At 42.1% G+C, this 20363-nt stretch overlaps 1 protein-coding gene across 3 annotated transcripts; it reads left to right on the plus strand.

Annotated features, from left to right (window-relative positions):
- Window positions 1-557: 557 nt before the first annotated feature.
- Window positions 558-20128, plus strand: LOC308122522 (lysine-specific demethylase 4A-like). 3 transcript variants are annotated; one of them, XM_080484356.1, is made up of 23 exons: window positions 568-730; window positions 4591-4752; window positions 5145-5320; window positions 5422-5536; window positions 5653-5846; window positions 6067-6116; window positions 6943-7046; window positions 7880-8017; window positions 8142-8368; window positions 8754-8917; window positions 8997-9661; window positions 10627-10734; window positions 10920-11037; window positions 11192-11367; window positions 12036-12249; window positions 12840-12919; window positions 14515-14570; window positions 15069-15177; window positions 16577-16768; window positions 17525-17695; window positions 17841-17960; window positions 18356-18448; window positions 18543-20128. In XM_080484356.1, exons 2-23 carry the CDS (start codon window positions 4612-4614, stop codon window positions 18678-18680), a joined length of 3549 nt encoding a protein of 1182 aa, XP_080340482.1. In that variant the 5' UTR covers window positions 568-730; window positions 4591-4611; the 3' UTR covers window positions 18681-20128. The 3 variants fall into 3 exon arrangements, with proteins under 3 accessions (XP_080340483.1, XP_080340482.1, XP_080340484.1); XM_080484357.1 differs by lacking the exon at window positions 10627-10734 and having other exon boundaries at window positions 558-730; XM_080484358.1 differs by lacking the exon at window positions 10627-10734 and having other exon boundaries at window positions 10923-11037.
- The last annotated feature ends 235 nt before the right edge of the window (window positions 20129-20363 follow it).

Below are 20363 nucleotides of genomic sequence, written 5' to 3' on the forward strand. Positions count from 1 at the left end.
CCACATGCTGTCTGTCTGTCCTATCATTTTCTATCTTTCCATCCTCTCACCCTAACCGAAACTGCAGAGTATCCACCTCTGAGACTTGTTCTGCGGGTTTACTTCCTGTTAAAAGGGAGTTTTTCCTTTCCACCATTGCCTATGCTCGTTCATGTGGGGGTTTCCTCTGTAAGAGTGCTGAGAAATTATTGTGTAATCAAAATGGGATTGAATGGAATTCAATTGTTGTTGTCCTCAAACCCCCACAGTTAATCAGTGTGTGCTGAGCATCCTTGGTAATAGAGATCTTTTTGATTCTGATGTATATAATCACAATAAATGCATCATCTAAATGCTTTCATAATCATCTGATTTAACTAGCTGCATTCACAATTAACTAAAATGTGCAGTAACATACACATTTTTGCAGAACCATATGTGACCATAGATATAAAACACTTTATATATATGGCTGTGACCAGCACTGTAAGAAAAAAGCTCTTTCCATCCGGGGTATGACGCACCAGGAGGCGCGGTATCTGATTGGTTAAGTATGTGTCATGCGTGCTGTGGTAAACACAATCCGATGTGCGTGCGTGTACGTGCGTGGAGGAGGTAATGGTGGACAGTGTTCCACTCACAGGATACTGTTAAAGATCTGTTTTCCTTTGCCATGTTCCAAGCGGTCTTTTCCAGCGATTACTAGGCGAGTGGAACGCAGACTACAACCTTTGAGTCGAACGAGCGGCTGGTAAGTGTTTGCATGTGGAGGCATTTTCACTGTAGATTTTATACTCCAATGCTAATCTGGTTGCTACACAATCAGACCTCCTGTGCAGCTAATGGAGATGCTACTGTTGGGGCGCCATCTATGTGCTGGCAGACATCAAATCCTCAACGTATGACACCTCACCTGTTTGTGTTGTATGGATTAACGCCACTTGACCTTTTCAAAGGGAAACATGTGAAAGTGAATACAGCTATAATTTGGGATTTTTTTAGTCCGAGTTTCTTATTTTGCGGGCCTTTTTTGCACCCCTCAGTCTGTTGGCTTAGCGCACTTCATGAAGGCGCTAACTGTAGTCATGATGGATGTAATCCAGAAAATAGTCGGTTCCCTTTACGATATGGAGGTGAACTTGTGTGATTGCTATCGTAAGCTGCGTTTTGACCACCGCATTTTTCTTCTTGTCATAGTTTAAGTGCTACATTAACTTTCTATTCTATACAGTAGTGCACATTGCCATTTACGTCACGATCGCTTGGACTTGGAACAACAGTGCTATGCTAGCAGACCAGCTAATGTTATGCTATGTGTCGTTACTCGAATCAGCTCATGTTACTGGAGCAATGTAGCACAGGAGCTAATGTTAGCCAGCTGGGCTTTAACCAGGGGCCCGCAGTAAAGTTTATCGTTTGAGGGCGGCTGCAGCTTTTATTTGTGATTGCTGAAGGCATCCGAATCTTTATTATTTTTCGGACCGCGCGATATCTCCTGCAATCTTTAAACGATTTGAACCTTCCAAATATCAAAACGTGCAGTTTCTTCATGAGATGACTGCTATACAGCATTTATATCTTTAATCGTTTCTGAATAAATCACAAAAAACTACGAAATATGTCCCATGCAAAACGGATGGGGGATGGACCTTATGGAGATCAACGTGAACCAAAAGAGATCAGCTTTATCCAACCTTCGGCATTCACACTTGCAGTTTCTTGAGGAAATACAAACCTCTAGGTTTAGCAAGGTCTAGGTTAACTGCTGTGGGAACAACCGAGTTGCTTTCGAACCAGCCGGGCAATTTACAACACCAACTGGGGTAAAGTTAATCCTCTTCAGCATTTGCAACCTCATTGGTGGCCTTGCGTGTAAATACAATTTTAAGCACGTGTATTTTTTATATATATATTTTATATTGTCACCTCTGCAATTTCTCTTATAAAGGCTTACCTTATTTTTTCATATCATATTTTGTCTTGTCAGCCGAGTCTCATCATAACTGCAAGATATGAACACAAATCAAAATATTTATATATCAGTCAGCTACTTTATTACACATATTGATCATAGATTGTGATTATTACATTGAGAGTGACCTGTGTGAGTTATCAGGAAACATGAACCACATAGAAATGTTGAATTATGATGTATAATATATTTATGGTTGTGCTCCTCCTTGTGGGGTGGTGTCAGTCTGCACCAAAAAGAGTTATGTCTGTGATGGATCTCGGTCACTTGTAATTGTAGTTCACATGTAATACAAATCAGGACATTGATGTTTAGACAGGTACATCTCAAAAATTTTGAATATCATGACAATTTTTATATATTCTTTGCCACTCATTTCAGAAAGTCAAACCCATATATGATATAGGCTCATGACACATGGAGTGAAATATTTCAAGTTTTTATTTCTTGAAATGTTGATGATTATGGCTTACAGGTAGTGAAAACCCCAAATTCGGTGTCTCAGAAAATGTGAATTTTGTGGAAAAGTTCAGTTTTGGAAAGTCCTGCAAAGGTTTCCTGAGCCTTTAAATGGTCTCTTAGTCTGGGTCAGTAAGGCTACACAATCATGGAGAAGACTGCTAACTTGACAGATGTCCAGAAGACAGTCATTGACACCCTCAAGGAGGGTAAGCCACAAAGGTCATTGCTAAAGAAGCTGGTTGTTCAGAGTGCTGGATCCAAGCATGTTCATAGAAAGTTGAGTGGTAGGAAAAGGTGCACCAGCAAAAGGGATGACCGCAGCCTTGAGAAGATTGTCAAGCAAAATGCATTCATGAATTTGGGGGTGCTTCACAAGGAGTGGACTGAGGCTGGAGTCAGCGCATCAAGAGCCACTACGCACAGACCAATCCTAGACATGGGATACAAATGTGGCATTCCTGGTGTCAAGCCACTCCTGAACAAGAGACAACGTCAGTAGTGTCTTACCAGGGCTGTGGAGGAAAAGAACTGGACAGTTGCTCAGTGGTCCAAAGTCCTTTTTATTCAGATGAAAGTAAATGTTGCTTATCATTTGGAAATCAAGGTCCCAGAGTCTGGAGGAAGAGTGGAGAGGCTCAGAATCCACCTTGCTTGTAGTCCGGTGTGAAGTTTCCTCAGTCTGTGATGATTTGAGCTGCCATGTCATCTGCTGGTGTCGGTCCACTGTGTTTTCTGAAGTCCACAGTCAATGCAGTCATCTACCAGGAAACTTTAGAGCACTTCATGCTTCCTTCTGCTGACAAGCTTTATGGAGATGCTGATTTCATTTTCCAGCAGGACTTGGCACCTGCCCACACTGCCAAAGGTACCAAAAGCTGGTTCAACGACTGTGTTGTTACTGTGCTTGATTGGCCAGCAAACTGCCCTGACCTGAACCCCATAGAGAATCTCTGGGCTATTGTCAAGAGGAAGGTGAGAGACACCAGACCCAACAATGCAGATGACCTGAAGGCTGCTATCAAGCAACCTGGGCTTCCATTACGCCTGACCAGTGCCGCAGGTTGATCGCCTCCATGCCACGCTGCATTGACACAGTAATTCATGCAAGAGGAGGCCCAACCAAGTATTGAGTGCATAGAAATGAACATACTTTTCAGAAGCCTTACATTTTTGTTTAAAATATCCTTTTTTTTTTTCTTGATCCTATGTAATGTTCTAATTTTCTGAGACACAGCATTTTGGCTTTTCATTATCCGTAAGCCATAATCATCAGCATTTCAAGAAATAAAAGCTTGAAATATTTCACTCCCTGTGTCATGAGTCTATATCATATATGGGTTTGACTTTCTGAACCTGTTCCACCTGAATTTCCTTTACTGCATCCCACCCCAACTTTGAGCTCATAGCACACCCCTGGTTTGTTGTTTGACATGCATCTTACCCTCGTGTAAAGCTTTTTACTTGGTCCATAAGAAAAATGCATAATATATCCAAGCCACTGCAGTATGTTTTTAAGGCCCTTCATGGCTTTTTAGTAACATGCACATTAAACGTTAACAACAAATCAAAACCCTCCCACTCCACTGCAAGGCCAGAAAAAAAAAAAAGATCCACATTTTTTACTTGGATCAGACTTGGACATCTGCAAGTCCGCGGCCACACTGTGTGATTATACTCAATTACACACTTGTATCGTTAGTATACTATATCTAGAGTAGAAAAACTTTATGGTTTTATACAGTATGAATGGGAAAGTGCACTTAATCAGCCACCCAAATCCAGTTGCTTGATCCACATGTAGACCAAGTTGTGGTTTTGCTCGCTTTACAGGGCAGAAAGCGAGAAGCAGTAATCCTCATTAGGGTTGGTATACAGCAGGTCTATAGTTATCCACTCCCTCGTGTGGCAGAGAGCACACTGAAGAGGCGGAGAGTTGACATTGACAACAGGGAGCGCAGTTACAGTCCTCAGAAGGGAGGATGTGGGACTTGGGGATATGATGTAAGTTAAGCAGCTGGGACGGAGTGCAGGCGGTCGCTGCAACAACAAGGTTGTGCTTGTTTCAGGATGTTTGTGAGCATGCTCACGGGCTAAATGTTTATGTGAAATTGTTGGTCAATTTCATTTGAAACTGTATCTACTTGTAAAAATCACAATTTCCCTCTGTAAACTTGCAGGTGCTGCCATTGAGAGTTAAGATGGCGTCGGATGGTGTTTCCCAAAGCCATGCTTCCAAGGGGATCATGACCTTTTACCCCACTGCCGAGGAATTCAAGGACTTCTCCCGCTACATTGCTTATGTGGAGTCCCAGGGAGCCCATAAAGCAGGCTTGGCAAAAGTAAGTTGTAGTTTTTGGTAGATTCTGGTAGTTTTTAAGGCTCTGAAGTGTGTCAGCAGTCTCAAAAAACAAAATGTAGTTTCACTTGAATTCATTAGGTTCACTGGGGCACCGGCAGGAAGTGAAACATTCATGCGAGAGTCACTTGAAACACAATGCTTTGGGATGTTCCTCTCAGTGCTGTCAAAACACTTGAAGTTCTCTTATTTGTGGGAAACCCTGCAGGCCCTGTTCACCTGTACAGTACTAAGAGGAAACTATCTTTCACTTAAATTGTTTGTAACTTGTGTGATTTCGTATTTCACAAATGTGTTCCAGCATTCTGTCAGAGCTATGAGTTACTGTTTTGCTGTTAGGGTGATTTTCGGATAAATTTTCTGTTTTTCTCCAAGATTGTTCCTCCAAAGGATTGGAAGCCCAGAGGTTCCTACAATGACATCGATGATTTGGTGATTCCTGCACCCATCCAGCAGGTGGTGACGGGCCAGTCGGGCCTTTTCACGCAGTATAACATCCAGAAGAAGTCCATGACTGTCCAAGAGTTTCGCAAGATTGCCAACAGTGACAAGTGAGGAGTTTAGAATGAACAGATTCTGGCGCTTTCATTCAATCATCTGTTGTATCTGTCGTGGTATTACTACCAGATAACGCTCCTCTGTGTTCTAATAGGTTCTGCTGTCCACGTTACGATGACTTTGAGGAGCTGGAGAGGAAGTACTGGAAGAATGTGACCTTTAACCCTCCCATATATGGTGCAGATGTTAATGGGAGTCTCTATGATCCGGTGAGTTTTCGCTGTCTGCATGTTCAAGTTATCATTCATGAGTATTGATGCCTGTTTCACAACAGATATCGATCACAAGACTGACAGTGTTGATATCATGTGTTGTAATTTGGCAGGATATCAAGGAGTTTAATATTTGCCGCCTGGATACAGTCCTGGACACTGTGGAACGTGATAGTGGCATCACTATTGAGGGTGTGAATACACCCTACTTGTACTTCGGCATGTGGAAGACTACCTTCGCGTGGCACACTGAGGACATGGATCTCTACAGCATCAATTACCTGCATTTTGGAGAGCCTAAGTCATGGTAAAGAAAATGTGTTCTTTCTTACTGTTAATAGATAAAAACATATGTTGCAGTAGAGGATTTTAATTAGATATTTCTTTGTAATTATTGCATCACTTCACGATTTATAACAATAGCTCGTCAAACAAGCACCCAAAAAAATCAATCAATTCTATTCATTGTATCACATGCGTGACTTTAAAATACATGAATGTAATTGTATTGACTTGACTGTGTGCAGGTACTGCGTTCCTCCAGAACATGGGAAGAGACTGGAACGTCTCGCTCAGGGTAAGGAAACGGCATGGCTTATCGTACACTGCTACTATCCTGAAGCAGGTTTTTAGGATAGCTGAAGAATTCAATTTGAGTATTTATATTTCTTATGGGTTTCTTTACTTTTGTTCCCTACATTTATAACAGGGTACTTTATATCCTTAACAGTCTTAAAAGTCACTCTTTTTTTTCATCATCTGTGGATGAAGTTTCAGAGCTCCAATGACATGACCAAAGCAATTGATGGTTGCAGTTATACATAGTTCAAGCTGATGAATTTAAGAATGAGATAAGTTGCATCAGTAATAGTTAGATTTGTTTCAAAAACATCTGTCCTTCCACAAGGTTTTATTCTGAGTTCTTTTAGTCCAGCCAGGTTACCTACTTTTTATTTTGTTCATGATCTGTGTCTTTAAGCTGACAAATAAATATATATTGTATTACAGTCACAATAGTTATGAAGACTGCACATGTGCAGATGACGTCATGCACCACTGAAGTTACAATTAACGGTTCAGTTTGGTGAATGTGTACATTTCAGAACCTGTCAAGAATCTATATTTCGCAATTAAAGTCTTTTTTTACCTCACAGATATCAATATGTCTACTTCAGTAAAGAATGTGAGCATTTTTGCATAAAGGTTTCAGGACTGATCAGTCTTTTTCCAAAAACTGATCAATGCATCTCACAATGATGCAAACTACTCTCAGCTTTTAGAAAACTTGTCTAATAATAATTAAATACTTGAGATCCTGGAGGGACTGCTTAGTCCTTTAACTGTTCTTCATCTTTGTAGATCCACATTAAACGTCAACTTCAATGTGTTCTTTTCTCTTTCAGGGTTTTTTCCTGGTAGTTCTCAGAACTGTGAGGCCTTCTTGAGGCACAAGATGACTCTCATCTCACCTTCGATACTGAAGAAATATGGCATTCCCTTTGAGAAGGTAGCAACAGTATTTTATATCAGATGTCATGTGTAACACATGGCAGAGCTCCACAGGTTGCCAGTTTACTGGATTGTTATGTGCCAAAGTTTAGCAACGGTCATATTCATCCAGTTCAGCTAATCCCATAATATTTCTCATTGTGATGTTGGTCGTCTGTGACATTTGCACATAGTACAGCATCCAACTACACTAGCAGTATCAAAAGAAAGTGGATCTGCGAGCTCCAGTCCAGGCTGTTATTTTCTCATGGAGTCCATTACACAAGTCTAATGTGAACTCTTCCACTATTTTGAAGTCTTAATATGTTGAAGAGCAGAGTTGTCTCCTGCACCACAGTTGACCCTATGCAACGGTGCGGAAACAATCTGATGTGCCGAATGCGTGACTAGATTGAGACGTGAAATTACCATCACGTTGGCGGAGGTCTAAATTTGATCCAATCAACTGTCGGACTATGGTCCAATCCTTCTTGGTTTGATAGATGATGTACTCTTAACCAGTTATTAACTCATAGGTCTGTGTTATCTCCTTTATGTTTACTTTTTTTGCAGTGTAAAAACGGCCAAAACACACTCATACCGATGACATAAAACATAAACTTAACTTGCATATTCAATAGATTTTTACTTCAGAAATGTGCTTAAAAGTTTTATGTCCATTTGAAACTGCTGTTATAATTCCAGTCTGCCACCAGAAGTCACTGCTCTTCAAGCTTGAAAGCTCAAATCTTTATGACTTCAAAGAGAAAGAAACGTCAGAACTACTGAAGGTTATAAACTTACTCGCTTTTTATTTTACATATATGTGTTTTTTTAATTCCTCCTCTAAAGATAACCCAGCAGGCTGGAGAGTTCATGATAACCTTCCCCTATGCCTACCACGCTGGCTTCAACCATGGTTTCAACTGCGCCGAGTCCACCAACTTTGCCACAGAGCGATGGATCGAGTACGGCAAGCAGGCTGTTTTGGTGAGTGACATATTGAAAGTACGCATTCATACTGGTTCACTTGGATTAGATCCTGTAGTTATACCAAGACATCCATAAATCTGACTTAAAATAGAAAATAAACACTGTATCCTCACTCTTCCAGTGCTCATGTCGTAAAGACATGGTAAAGATTTCCATGGATGTATTTGTGAGAAAATACCAGCCGGATCGTTACCAGCAGTGGCTGGCTGGGCGAGATGTGGTACCGATCGACCACTCACGGCCCACCCCAGAGGCCAAAGAGTTCTTGGGCGAGTCTTTTAATGACTTCACCAGCAGCACCACCAGCAGCTCCAAGGAGAGCTGTGGGGACGATGGGGAATGGAAGAGGTGTGTTGTTACTGCAGAACATCAGTGTTTTCTGTTTCCTTCCTTGTGGTATAATGAAATTGCATCGCTGTGTTTGGTCTTTCTGGGCATTCTGCTCTCTGTGTTGTGAACTCTTGTGTACGTTCCACCTGGAAATCACAACACTTTGACTCTTCTCACTTTTTCTTTGTTTGTAATGTTGCATCAGTGCAGTTGGATTAATGAGTCATATTTTGTATTGACATAAATCAGTTCATGTAGACATTTCTATTATCCCTCAGGAAACTAGAAAATCCTGGACGAGTAAATAAAGAATTGAAATGTATACACATTGTGCCATCAATTCAATGATTACATGTTGATATTGAGACAATACTCATTATTCACTGTTTTAACTTTCACTCAGCACTAAACGGAGGATAGAGACCAAGAGACACAGAGTGTGTCTGGAGGTGCCTAAAGAGGTTGTTCCAAAGGATGAGGAGGACGATGTACTACAATTTGGAAAACGTCCCAGACTAAGCCTAATACCTCCACGAACGACTACGCAAGACGGCAAGAGAAACAAAGGTATTGATCAGCTCTACATCAGACTTATTTGCTGTAAAGAAAGACTATAACGTTTTCCACTTTGTGATCCATTTTACAGGCCCACCAAAGTTGGTCGTCACACCAACAAAGCTCACATTAATGGATCCATTTCACAGATGCTTGAGCCAGAGCAACAGTGACGGAGGCCGACTCCCTCATTATACGAAGACTCGTGCTCCCGCAATCTCGTCTCAGACCAAGCCCAGAAACGGACATCTGCCCGTTTCGGTTGCACCGGCGTGGACAGAAGCTGCAGCACAACCTGCCCGCAAAATGGGGGTGGCCAGTCTGCTCTTCCACAGAACAATGACACCAAAAGACACCCTTCAGGTGCAAAGCTACTCTGTAGAGCAGCAGCAGCAGCAGCCACACACACAGCTCCAGGTGCACAGCTATGCCCGGGAGCACCAACCCCGCCATCTCCAGCCCAAAGCCTCCACACAGCCACACACACAGGTTCAGCTTTCATCGATGGCACCAGGCTGTGAGAGATTGAGTCCACAGCAAATATCTATAGTCATCCAAACCAAAGGAGTACAGGATGAATCTCAAGCACAGAGTCCAGTGGTCCAGCACCAAGAGATCAAGCCCGTTGAATGTCAGGCTGAAGTGGATGTGCCGCGAGTTGAGCCCACAAACAATTCTGTTCCGACCCAGATCCAAGCACAGCTCCAAAACCACAGCCAGAGAGACGTGGAAGCGCTCAAGACCAACAAGAGAAAGGTCTGTGTTTTAATTGATTTTTAACTAACTGACTCGGTAGCAAATCATAGAAGTTGAAAATGGAAGTTTTTGAGATGCAAGTTTCTGTTGCATGTCTGTGCTCCTTAGTGCATGCACAACACTGTTACCTGAGGTCAAACGTGCATGCACTGACATCGCCTTCATCTTACCAAAGAGTTGTAGTTTGAAAAATGGATATTAGCCCCATTATGGGAATACATTCAAGTGCTAACATATCTTTGCACCGTAGAACAGTGGCATGGAATGCGCTTGGTTCATACACCATTGCTACAGCATTTCACTGTGTTGTGGATTCAAAGAAAATGCACAGCCTCATTAAAGCTTTAAGCCTCGCCACACCTGGGTAAAGGTTGATCCATACCATATTACACATCTTTCTCTCACTTAGTGATGTTTACTACTGATCATCAGTTGGTTTCCTTAACATTTCCATGGTCAATTTAAGACATGTAATGCATGGCTTTGCTTTTTTTTTTTTTTTTTTCCCAAGGGTCAACCATATTTGATAGACTGTTTTTGTCTTTATTTCATCAAGTCTAGTGAACAGAATTAACTGATAAAGCTGCTCGGGTCATATGTTTTGGAAGATGTTTCACCCCTTGTCCAAGTCCAGTTTACCTGATTCAACTTTGCATTCAATTGTGTCATAATTGCGGAGCAAATGACCCAGAGCTTAAGTGATCTGTGTTGTATGTCAGGGTTTTAAACCGTTGACCTTTTGCTACCGACTGGCTCACACCAGTGTTGTAGAGGCAACAAGAAAAAACAGTGAGAGACTCTGGTGGCTCTACACTGGTGCATGATGTTTGCATACTAACTTTAAACTCGGCCTCTAATACTAATTCTTCTAACTAAACGATTATTGTAGATCATCACACTTTGAACAGACAACTTTTCAAATGTGCCATGAAAATTCAATATTATTCATGCTGTTTAAACTGCAGAGTAACCAATGCCCCCTTGTGGATAATGGCATTATCATCCTGAAAGACACCATTCCTGTAATAAAACCCATGCACAATGAGGTGAAGGTGATTCCTCACAATTATTATGTAAGTAGTTACCACCTGTGACTCAAGCTTTTTTGAAGGCATAGCTGTCCCTGATGTTTTTCTTGAACTGTGTACTTTCCAGTACAGAGCTTCCATTACACCTCATTAACGTGATGACACATGCTGCTCTAGTGTTCACTGCAGTATTTTGAATTTGTGTCTTGCCGCACATGTAATACCTCCAGCAGGTAGCAGAAGAGCAGTCGTACTGCAAGTCGGTGGCAAAAAAGCAGCTGGAGCAGGCCCAGCTGTGTAGCCTGCCCCGTCATCACCCTCTCTTCAGAGAAGTCCACAGTGACGAAGGTACGTCTGGGTTTTAATCACTTCAAAATACATTGCATTCTGCAAATGAATACAACTATAGTTCTTCATCTTTTGAAATGATTTGACCACTTTCTGTGCTTGCTCTACTTGCTGTTAATGTGCAGTACTTTTGTTCACCCTCTCATCTCTATAGATGTGTACACGGATGTGGAAGTTGAGCAAGTAGAAAAAGAGGATTGGGCTAAGCCCCTCACCCAGTTGTGGCAGTGTCGACCATATGACTCCCAGGCAGAGAGGGAATACAACAAACGCATGGGCCAGCAGGCTCCTCACTGCTCCATCTGCCTGCTTTTCCACGTCCACCATCAGGTGAGGTCTCTTTGTTCTGCTAGAGTTCTTTATAAATGAAAAAAATACTCGGTGATCCAAAATGTTGGCATCAACTCTATAAACGGACTAGTTTTGTAGGAAGCGTACAACCTCAATAAATGTGGAAGACATTGTCTTGTCACCACACATGGCTATAATGGTTCCAGGAGTAGAAAAGACTCCCATTCGCATCATTTGTTTGTTTCACTTTTTATTGATTTTATCTTGGAAAAAGTTTGGAAGAGCTACACCTAATGTTAATGCATATCAATAGATCTGTATGTGTTTGAATAAAAAGTTACTTACTGTTCAGTAAATTATATATGTGCAATGGTGAAGGGAATAGCAGTAAACCAAACTTGCTTTAAGTTCAATAATGGCTTCCGTGCATTGAACAGTTAAAGGCACAATCTGTAATATTTCTGGTTTATGTAAAATTCACTTGAAGATAACCACCATAGTCGGACAAAACTGTCCTGGTGTAGTCCTTGGAGACATTTTCATGATTTGAACTTAATACATTGTGCCTCTTTGAGTAATTTAAATAGCACTTCTTAGCAAGTCATTTCTCACGTTTAGATGCTGATTCCCAATGTGTTCTACAGCATCAGTGCTTCATGAATTCTCTTGAGGAATCTTATGAACTTTGGACTCTTTTTTCCCTCCAGTCTGAGTCCAGTGGTGGCAGCTCCAGCGTGACGCTGGTGAACCGTCCAGGAGGCCGTCAGTGGTCCAAACCACTCATCCCTGAAATGTGTTTCAACACCGAGTCTGGCAAAATGAGTGACAGTGGGGAGGGACAGCTATTTAACCCTCACGTAGCAGAAGACGGGACCAGCCGGCTGGTCAGCTGTGCTCAGTGCTGTGTTCGTGTGCACACAAGTAAGCCCCTGGCTCTCACGAGTGCTCAGTTAAAGATTGAATGAAATATAGCTTCTATCCCAGCTGTTTCCTTAAGAACCCATCATGTTATAGTTATTCTGGGGTTGTTATCACAAACTGTTGGAAAGCCTTGAAGGCCTACCAGTACTGCAAAGAAAACATGGACATATGTGTCTTATTAGAGAAATCAGTTTCTCCACACGGATTCTCTATAATCATTAGCTTGAATTGACTCAAATGTGAGCTGCAATATTGAATTGCAAAGATGAACAGAAACGGGAGTTGACATTAGTTTGGACGGACACAAACATTCGGTCTTGTTCTTTCCATGCAGATTTTTTGCTGCTGACAGTTCGTAGTTTTGCACGATTTTCTTCAGAAACAGCCCATGTAGGTTAATCTGGCCGAAGTGGATACAGTATTACATTCTGCGCATTTTCTCAGATCTGCCATAAAACGTCCATGTGTAGTTCTTGGATTTCTTGTTTAAATCAGTGACGCAGTGAAAGGTAATTCCCAGCGTTTCGCTGTGAGAAAAATCCCTTTGCAATTTGTGAGAATGGAATGCGTCTTCTTCTGTTCCTGTTTAGGTTGTTATGGTGTGTCTGGGGATGGAGCTGAGCTGGACGATTGGCTGTGTGCCCGCTGTGAGGCCGACGCCATCACCGAGGTGACTTGCTTCGACTCAGACGCCTTTCTATACATTGTTATATAAATACAACTTCTCATGCATATGATCCCTGAACACAACGCCGTAGGATTACAGATAAAATGTTTCATGGGAAAGTTTAGACAATCCTTGTAAAAGATTCTTTTATAGTGTCAGAATAACCTTTTTTTGGCATTGGATGGGAATTGGCCTGCTTACAGGCATTTTATGTGGACACATTTTTATGATTATGTCCATGCGGAATAGTGAAACGGTATGTCCTGAAATGGCCTACAACAAAAACCATATGGAGACTTTAAAGGTTCAACAATGAAGTAGAACCTTCATTCACTTGGTTGGTTTCAGCTACCGGTCCCAATATGAGAGAACACAATACATTTTGAGTATTGTACTTGTAAAGGTTGATTGCAGTTTAACTGCAGCTCCTATTGGTATAAACCCTGTGGCTCATTTATTTATTTAGTTTTATCATATTATCTTGTTGGTTCATTGATAAAGCCTGTTGTGAGTTTACCTGGAAACAGTCCTGTTCCTTGTGTGCAAACTATCACTCCCAGCATCGACCAATCTTTACACTAAAGGTACTTGTGGATAACTTTGGGTCGGTGTCAGTGGTTAAGTGGCACTTTTACCCACACTTTCATTAAGAAAAATGATTCCCTGGTGCTGTAGCTCAATAAAAAGTGACCACGGCAAGCTTTGTCACAGTACAAAGGAAGACCTAGAACTGTGAGATTACCGAACTGTGACGGTGAGTGTCTCCTTCCTCAGGGTGTTACTGTTTGGAGATTCCAAGTAGGCAATGTTTTAATTTGTAGTTTGTCAGACACATGAGAGGACTAAATCAATTTTCCTTTAACAAATAGCTTGTGCGGATGTATTAAAATGCTTTGTTGTGGTGTTCTCCTGCTAATGCCCTAGGGTTTGGAGCCCTGCGTCTTTACCTCTTCTGGCATTAATTGACATTTAAATAGATGAGATGTTGTCATGCGCTGCAGAAACTTGATATATAAACTGTTAATGTGAGGATAATAACATGCTGGATTGGAAAAACACAAGTCTGCTGCTACTGTTTTTTTTTTTGTTTTTTTTTAGAACGGGTTCTGGTTCTTATTGTTATTGGTGTGGCTGAGATTATTGGTGAACGGTTTCCTTTTTTGTGTTCACGTATTTGGAACATAAAAGTAATTGTATTCTTTGCATATTTTTTTTTTATGTGTAACTGCTTTTGTCAATCAGTACTTTCGATGTTGTTTGGAAGGTCTGTATAGGTGAAAATATTTATTTCCATAGAAATATAAAAAAAAAGATCTGTAAATAACCAGAGCTGCTTTGTTCACTCATCTGTACTTTCCACTGCTGTTTAGTTGCAGTATATCATTGTGAGGTGGAGTGCTTGTGGATGGCACAGTGAAGTGTCTGACAGCTGGATTAGCAGGTGCATCAAACAAAGGATGATTAATAGATTCATGTTTGAGCTCTATATAAATGGAAAGGACGCATCTATGAAAAACATTAAGACGTCACATTTACATGTTTATATACGTTGAAAAATGTATATAAAATTGCCCTTACTCTTCTCCATCTCTCTGCAGGACTGTTGTCTGTGTTCGCTAAGAGGTGGCGCTCTGCAGCGAGCCAATAATGACAAGTAAGTGTTACCAGCAGAGAGCAGTGCTGCCGCTGTAGAGCTGACTGCTGCACACAACCACCTCTCTCTCTCTCTCTCTCTCTCTGTCTCTGTCTCTGTCTCTGTCTCTCTCTCTCTGTGTGCTCTGTATACCTTTGATTGTCCTGAACCGCTAAAATCTCACATTACTTTAAGGTAAACGAATAATAGAGTGGAGAGACTTGTTGTACAACACTTGCTGATCATGGTGTGGTACTTTTCCAAACATCTGTCAGGTTATTTCATTTATTCCTCATTTTCTGGTTTGTAGCATCATACCTCTCCACTCTGAGTTTAGTTTTCCTTTCACAGTTCAATGTACTTCACGTATTTAGACGGTGGTTTTAATTGAATCAGTGTTAAAGTTGTTGAAACCACATTACTGAATATTTGCTTTGACATTTGTGGAGACTTTGCCCCCCCCCCCCTGGACAGTGTCTTATTTGTCCTGAATCCATTTCATGTTTGCCTTTCACGCAGGTGGGTTCATGTGCTGTGTGCCATCACTGTGCTGGAAGCTCGCTTTGTCAACATCACCGAGCGGAGCCCCATTGACCTCTCTGCCATCCCACTGCCCCGGTTCAGACTGGTAAGGCCTGGCTGTGTGTTGTTGTAATCTCATGGGATTGATATAAGGAGAGATGTTTTCTAGTCTGATCTGCAGCTTGGAAGTCTCCTCTTTTCTCACCTGCTGTATTTCAGTGATGTGGCATATTTTTGACAGTGAGCAGTGGTTACTCTCTGCACCTTACAAGGAGAGTCCCCTGGTGCACGTCGGGACTTGGTTTACATGTTCTCCCTGTGCATTCATGCTTAGGCTTTCTCTGTAGTTTCCTGCTACAGTCCAAAACATATATCTGAGGTGAATCAGTGACTCTAAATTCTCTGCAACTTTGAGCATGTGATTGTGTGTCTTATTATCTTATTTGCCACCGCAACCCTAATTTGGATAAAGAGGAACGGTAGGATAGTTTCTGTTAAGTGTTGGCACTTCAGCATTATCCTCTGTCTCGTTGTCATTCAGTGACATAAAAACCAAATTGCCAAAAGGATTTGCCTATAAAAGTTTGTGATTTGCATTTGATTGATTTTGCTGGTTTATAGATCTACTGCAAATAAAGCTTTGATTTTCTTCACTGGCAACAAGTATCGCTTCTGCTTCATTGCTGTTTGTTCAGTTATACAATATATTTTTTAGCTGTCTTGTGTTGGTTTGCATATTTGGCTCTCATCATGTTAATTTTTTATTTATTTTTTTCTTACTCATAACATGAGGAGTCAGGTCTATTTCCCCACATCTAACCACTTGTAACCCACGAGCAGATTTGACTCTTGGTAAACGGAGCTGTGTTCTGACAGCATCTGTTTGCGGTTCTCACTAATTGCAGATGTTTGACCTCAGTGGGGCTGTTGTGGCGCCCGCTGGCCATCTTTACACTTTCACTTCTCATTCTTGTACGCGATGTGCACAGGGGAAATGTGACAGCGTTTAACTCATGAAAATGCTCCAATGCACAAAGCGATAAGCTGTAAATAATTTTCTTTTATAGCGATTCATCCAGCATAGAGATTTGCTCCACCACAGTGAGTGGATGCATGGCCTCTTGTGAGTGTGTCATCAAAGGTTTGTTGGAAATGGCTCGAGGCTTTGGTCTCAACAGTCTCCATTGTTACAGGTCTTGATCTCTAAGGATCAACTTCTAAATGTACCAAAATCACACGCATGATGTCAAGGTCTTTAAAAGGAAGTTGTGTAATTTCCCTCCACATATCTTGGTTCCAGGTTGTGTCTGGCTCCGCCTGTTCTTTACAACCTTTGATAACTTTTTTTTTTTTACACTATTCCTCCCTCTCATCTCCCTTGGCCGGTTTCCTCTCTCCTCCTTTCCTTCCTTTTGTATTTCCTTTACTTCATCCTACCACTTGTACCTCACAACACTTACCGGTATTTCCCCTTCCCCTACCTTGTGTGTCCGTCGCTCTGGCAGAAATGTGCGTACTGCAGGAAGAGGATGAAGAGGGAGGTGACGGGCTGCTGCGTGCAGTGCTCCCACGGGCGCTGCTCCACAGCGTTTCACCCCACCTGTGCTCAGGCAGCCGGCGTCCTCATGCACCCGGAGGACTGGCCCTTCACCGTTTTCATCACCTGCCACCGACACAAAACCCCTGTACTACCCGAGGTGAGCCACCAGGGCCGCAGTCCAGCCACACTTAGTGAAAAATACTCTGCTCTCGCCGCAGAGTTTGTTTTGTTTGTTCAGCTGAAGAGCGGCTAAAAACTCAATACTGAATCATTTTTTTCACTGGTTTCATAGCTGACATGTTTTTGGGAAAGAGACGGGTTTTTGTTATTGCTCAATCTTTCAGAGCACTGCCAAAACATTTCATGAGCTCACCGCCCTATTAGGATTTAAAATTTTTTATTCCACATACAAGAGTTTCTCAGTCTGCATCAATGTTCCTGCTGGGATATGAGAATAAGTGAAGGAACAACAGTTCAGTCTCTCTTACTTCCACTTGTTGAAAAGAGAAGCTAAGGAGACTTTTACTTTCAGGATACTACTCCCTCTATCCATGTGTAATCCTTTACTTTATTGTACCAAGTAAAAGAGATGAACCTGTTGATGCTGCTTTGATGTCCGTGTCTGGAGAGGACAAACGGCTTCTCTCTGTCAGGGTATGTGCAGCACCAACATTCTTGTCCGGCGCGCGGTCTCGCTGTGAGGGTCTTGGCCTTGTTGTTGTGGGATTGAGTTATGTGGCTACAAGTCTGGGCCTGATAGGGCAGGTTTTCAGCTGTAAGGCTCAAGTGTTGCTGCCCCATGGAGCAACAACAGCAGCACATTCCTCGCATATATTGTCAGAGATATCGGAATCATTTAGCTTGGTCACATTGTTGGGCCTTTGAGAGTGACGCTCCGCATTTCTTCCCTCAGCGCAACAAAACGTCCATGCGGGAGCTGGCAGTGGGCCAGAAGGTGATCTGCAAATACAAAAATGGCCGTTACTACCACAGTGACGTCGTGGAGCTGACCACAGCCACTTTCTACGAAGTGGTGTTTGACGACGGCTCGTACAGCAACAACCTCTTCCCCGAAGACATTGAGGTTTGTCAAATTGTCTTTGTGTCCTAATTCACAGAAGAGCTTAAAGGTCAGGTGTCATTTGAGATGGTTAACGTTTCCTTTTCTGTCCAAGTGTCCGCTCTGACCTTGCCACCCGAGTTGAGCATTCCCTCTGATGTGTTTGCAGAACCGTGACTGTGTCCGTCTCGGCCCGCCCACTGAAGGCGAGGCCGTTCAGGTGCGATGGACGGATGGGTTGATCTACGGAGCCAAGTTTGTAGCATCGCACTCCGTCCCCATGTACCAGGTGAGCTTCGTTCTTTCTTTCTCTCGCTGCGGCTTTATCTTGGTCTGGCCAATCTAATCCGCAAACAATTGGATTTGTTCAGACCACGTCAAGAGAAGTAAAATTAGTTCTTGTTTCTTATTGCTCTCTCTGTGGTTAAACATACAAACACTGACACATTAATCATCAGGACCTAATAATCACTTCAAATATTGAAAATAGTATAATTACAGTATTGGTCTGAATATAAGACGACTAATTCTAAGAAGAACTTTTGAAGTGCACATTTAGTGTTTTTATGATTTTTAGGTAATTCTAAGAAAACAAAAAAAAAAAAAAGGGGCATTAGAATCAAATGGAATAAAAAGATGTCGAATTCTCAAATTCCGATAATGGGACTCTGCTTGTGCTTTCAGGTGGAGTTTGAGGACGGTTCACAAATCACAGTGAAGCGAGACGACATCTACTCTCTGGATGAAGATCTGCCCAAACGGGTCAAGTCACGATTGGTAAACTAAGGATCTGTCACTTTGGCATCGCGGTTAGCGTCTGAACTGTGGTGAAGATGAGCAGTAATCCGAGTGCAATGTTCTTCCTCCCCAGTCGGTGGCGTCGGACATGCGTTTTGAGATCTTCACACAGAGCGAAGTCAAGCAGAACTCCAAAAGGCAGCGAGTCATCAACTCTCGATACCGGGAGGACTACGTTGAGCCCGTCATCTACCGAGCCATCATGGAGTGATGCCCCCTTACTCTGATTATTGTTTGGGTGTCATATGCCCCTCCTCATCCGCTCACCACTGAGAGGTCGACACCCCCCCCCCCCCCCCCCCCCTCCCCTCTTGTTCTGTCAGGCACCATATATAAACTACGGCTGGGACTCTAAATGACTTTTGTGTGGATTGAAATTTTTTTGACATCAATTTTTCATCTCACTCGTGGCTATTTCCTGTTCTCCATCGTTCTTTTCTTTTCCTCAGGAAGAAGCCATCAGTCGATTGTTAAATGTTGATAACGTTGGACTATTTAACTGAAAGGAGGTTTTCCCTTTTCTTTTTAATCACCTTCATTAGAATTTGAATTAAAGAAAGAAGGGTAAACACCGGACAGTTTTCCTCCTGATCTAGAGACGTTATCTTAGCAGTTCTATCACAATAATTTTATCATCGGGGAGTTTCTGGTTGGATTCTGGCTCTGCTGTTCATGACGACCCCACAGACGATATTAAACATAAACTCATCAGCTGAATTAGTCGTCAATTGTAAGATACAACCCCAAAGAATTGAACTATTGATACTTGAGGTACTAGCATTTTTTTATTGCAGCATCCTTTCATGATTGTACTTTTCACTTAATACTTTTCCCTGAGCAGGTGGGAAGCAGACATGTGGTTGAAGTACCGAGCCGTGTGATTGTGCGTCTACTGTGAGGACATGAGAAGCGTTATACAGGCCCCAGCCTTACATTTCAAAGGGCCACGTGTCCTTTCCTTTTCTTGGGTTTGTTATGACTCCTGTAAGTACTTAATGTTATTACTATACTTTATTTATGCTAGTGCATTACGTTTGAGAGCAAAGCTATTTTTATCTTTTCACAATTTGTAGAAAACTACAGATGTATTTATATTTATTAAATAGGTCTTCGAGGCGCTCAAAGAACAATCTGGCTCGAGTCTTGAAATACATTTTTTTAAAAAGTCCTGTTTTTGCAGAGTTTCAATTAGTTTCTGCTTGAAGCTGGGACTCCAGATCATAGTTTGATCCTTAAGAAAAGAAATGCAGCGAGAGGATTATTTTCATATTTGAAGACTTTGTCTTTCCTGCTAAATCCCTCTTGGCTGCTTTAAAGTAGTTTTGTGTCGAGGACTCGGGGGACAGTCGCTGGCCTCTGTAGGACAATGTACCCTTTAGCAAGCCTTCCTTTGGCTTTTCCTTTTAATTGGTAGGATCAGATTGGACAGTGTATCAGGGGACGACATGTAGAGAAGGTCCGGCAGCAGGGACTCAACCCAAGGACTCGCTGACCCGTGTTCTGTCCACTCTTACCACTGACCCCCCCCCACCCCACCCCTCCACTCGCATATTTCATTACTGTTCTTGTTGGGTTTGGTTTTTGTTTTGGGCCTGCCTCCAAGGCAGCATTAAATCTGTACACTCTTTGTAAACTTAAACTGGTTCAGTAAAGTTTGACAAAAAAAAAAAACAATCTTGTAAAAATGACTTTGTTCTTTACTACAATCACACTTTAGTGTCAGATTTGGTTTCATTACCACCTTTACATCTTGGTTTTCTCTCCTTTGTTCCGTCCTCGAGCTTCAGCCGGAGGGTCTGCTGCCGCGCCGAGCAGGTGAGGCTTTCTCTCTTCATAATTCATCGTATCGGCTGTTGGGAGTCTCACAGAAGTATTTAACTTTGAGATGGTTATT

Source organism: Lipophrys pholis (assembly GCF_963383615.2).
Source record: "Lipophrys pholis genome assembly, chromosome: 1".
NCBI classification, from domain to species: Eukaryota; Metazoa; Chordata; class Actinopteri; order Blenniiformes; family Blenniidae; genus Lipophrys; species Lipophrys pholis.

Excerpts from the sequence above, each read along its gene's own strand:
- LOC308122522 (XM_080484356.1), top strand. The coding sequence starts at position 4,612 with ATGGCGTCGGATGGTGTTTCCCAAAGCCATGCTTCCAAGGGGATCATG. Across the intron at positions 5,537-5,652 it reads ATGGGAGTCTCTATGATCCG|GATATCAAGGAGTTTAATAT; the intron begins GTGAGTTTTCGC and ends GTAATTTGGCAG. Across the intron at positions 11,038-11,191 it reads AGAAGTCCACAGTGACGAAG|ATGTGTACACGGATGTGGAA; the intron begins GTACGTCTGGGT and ends TCATCTCTATAG.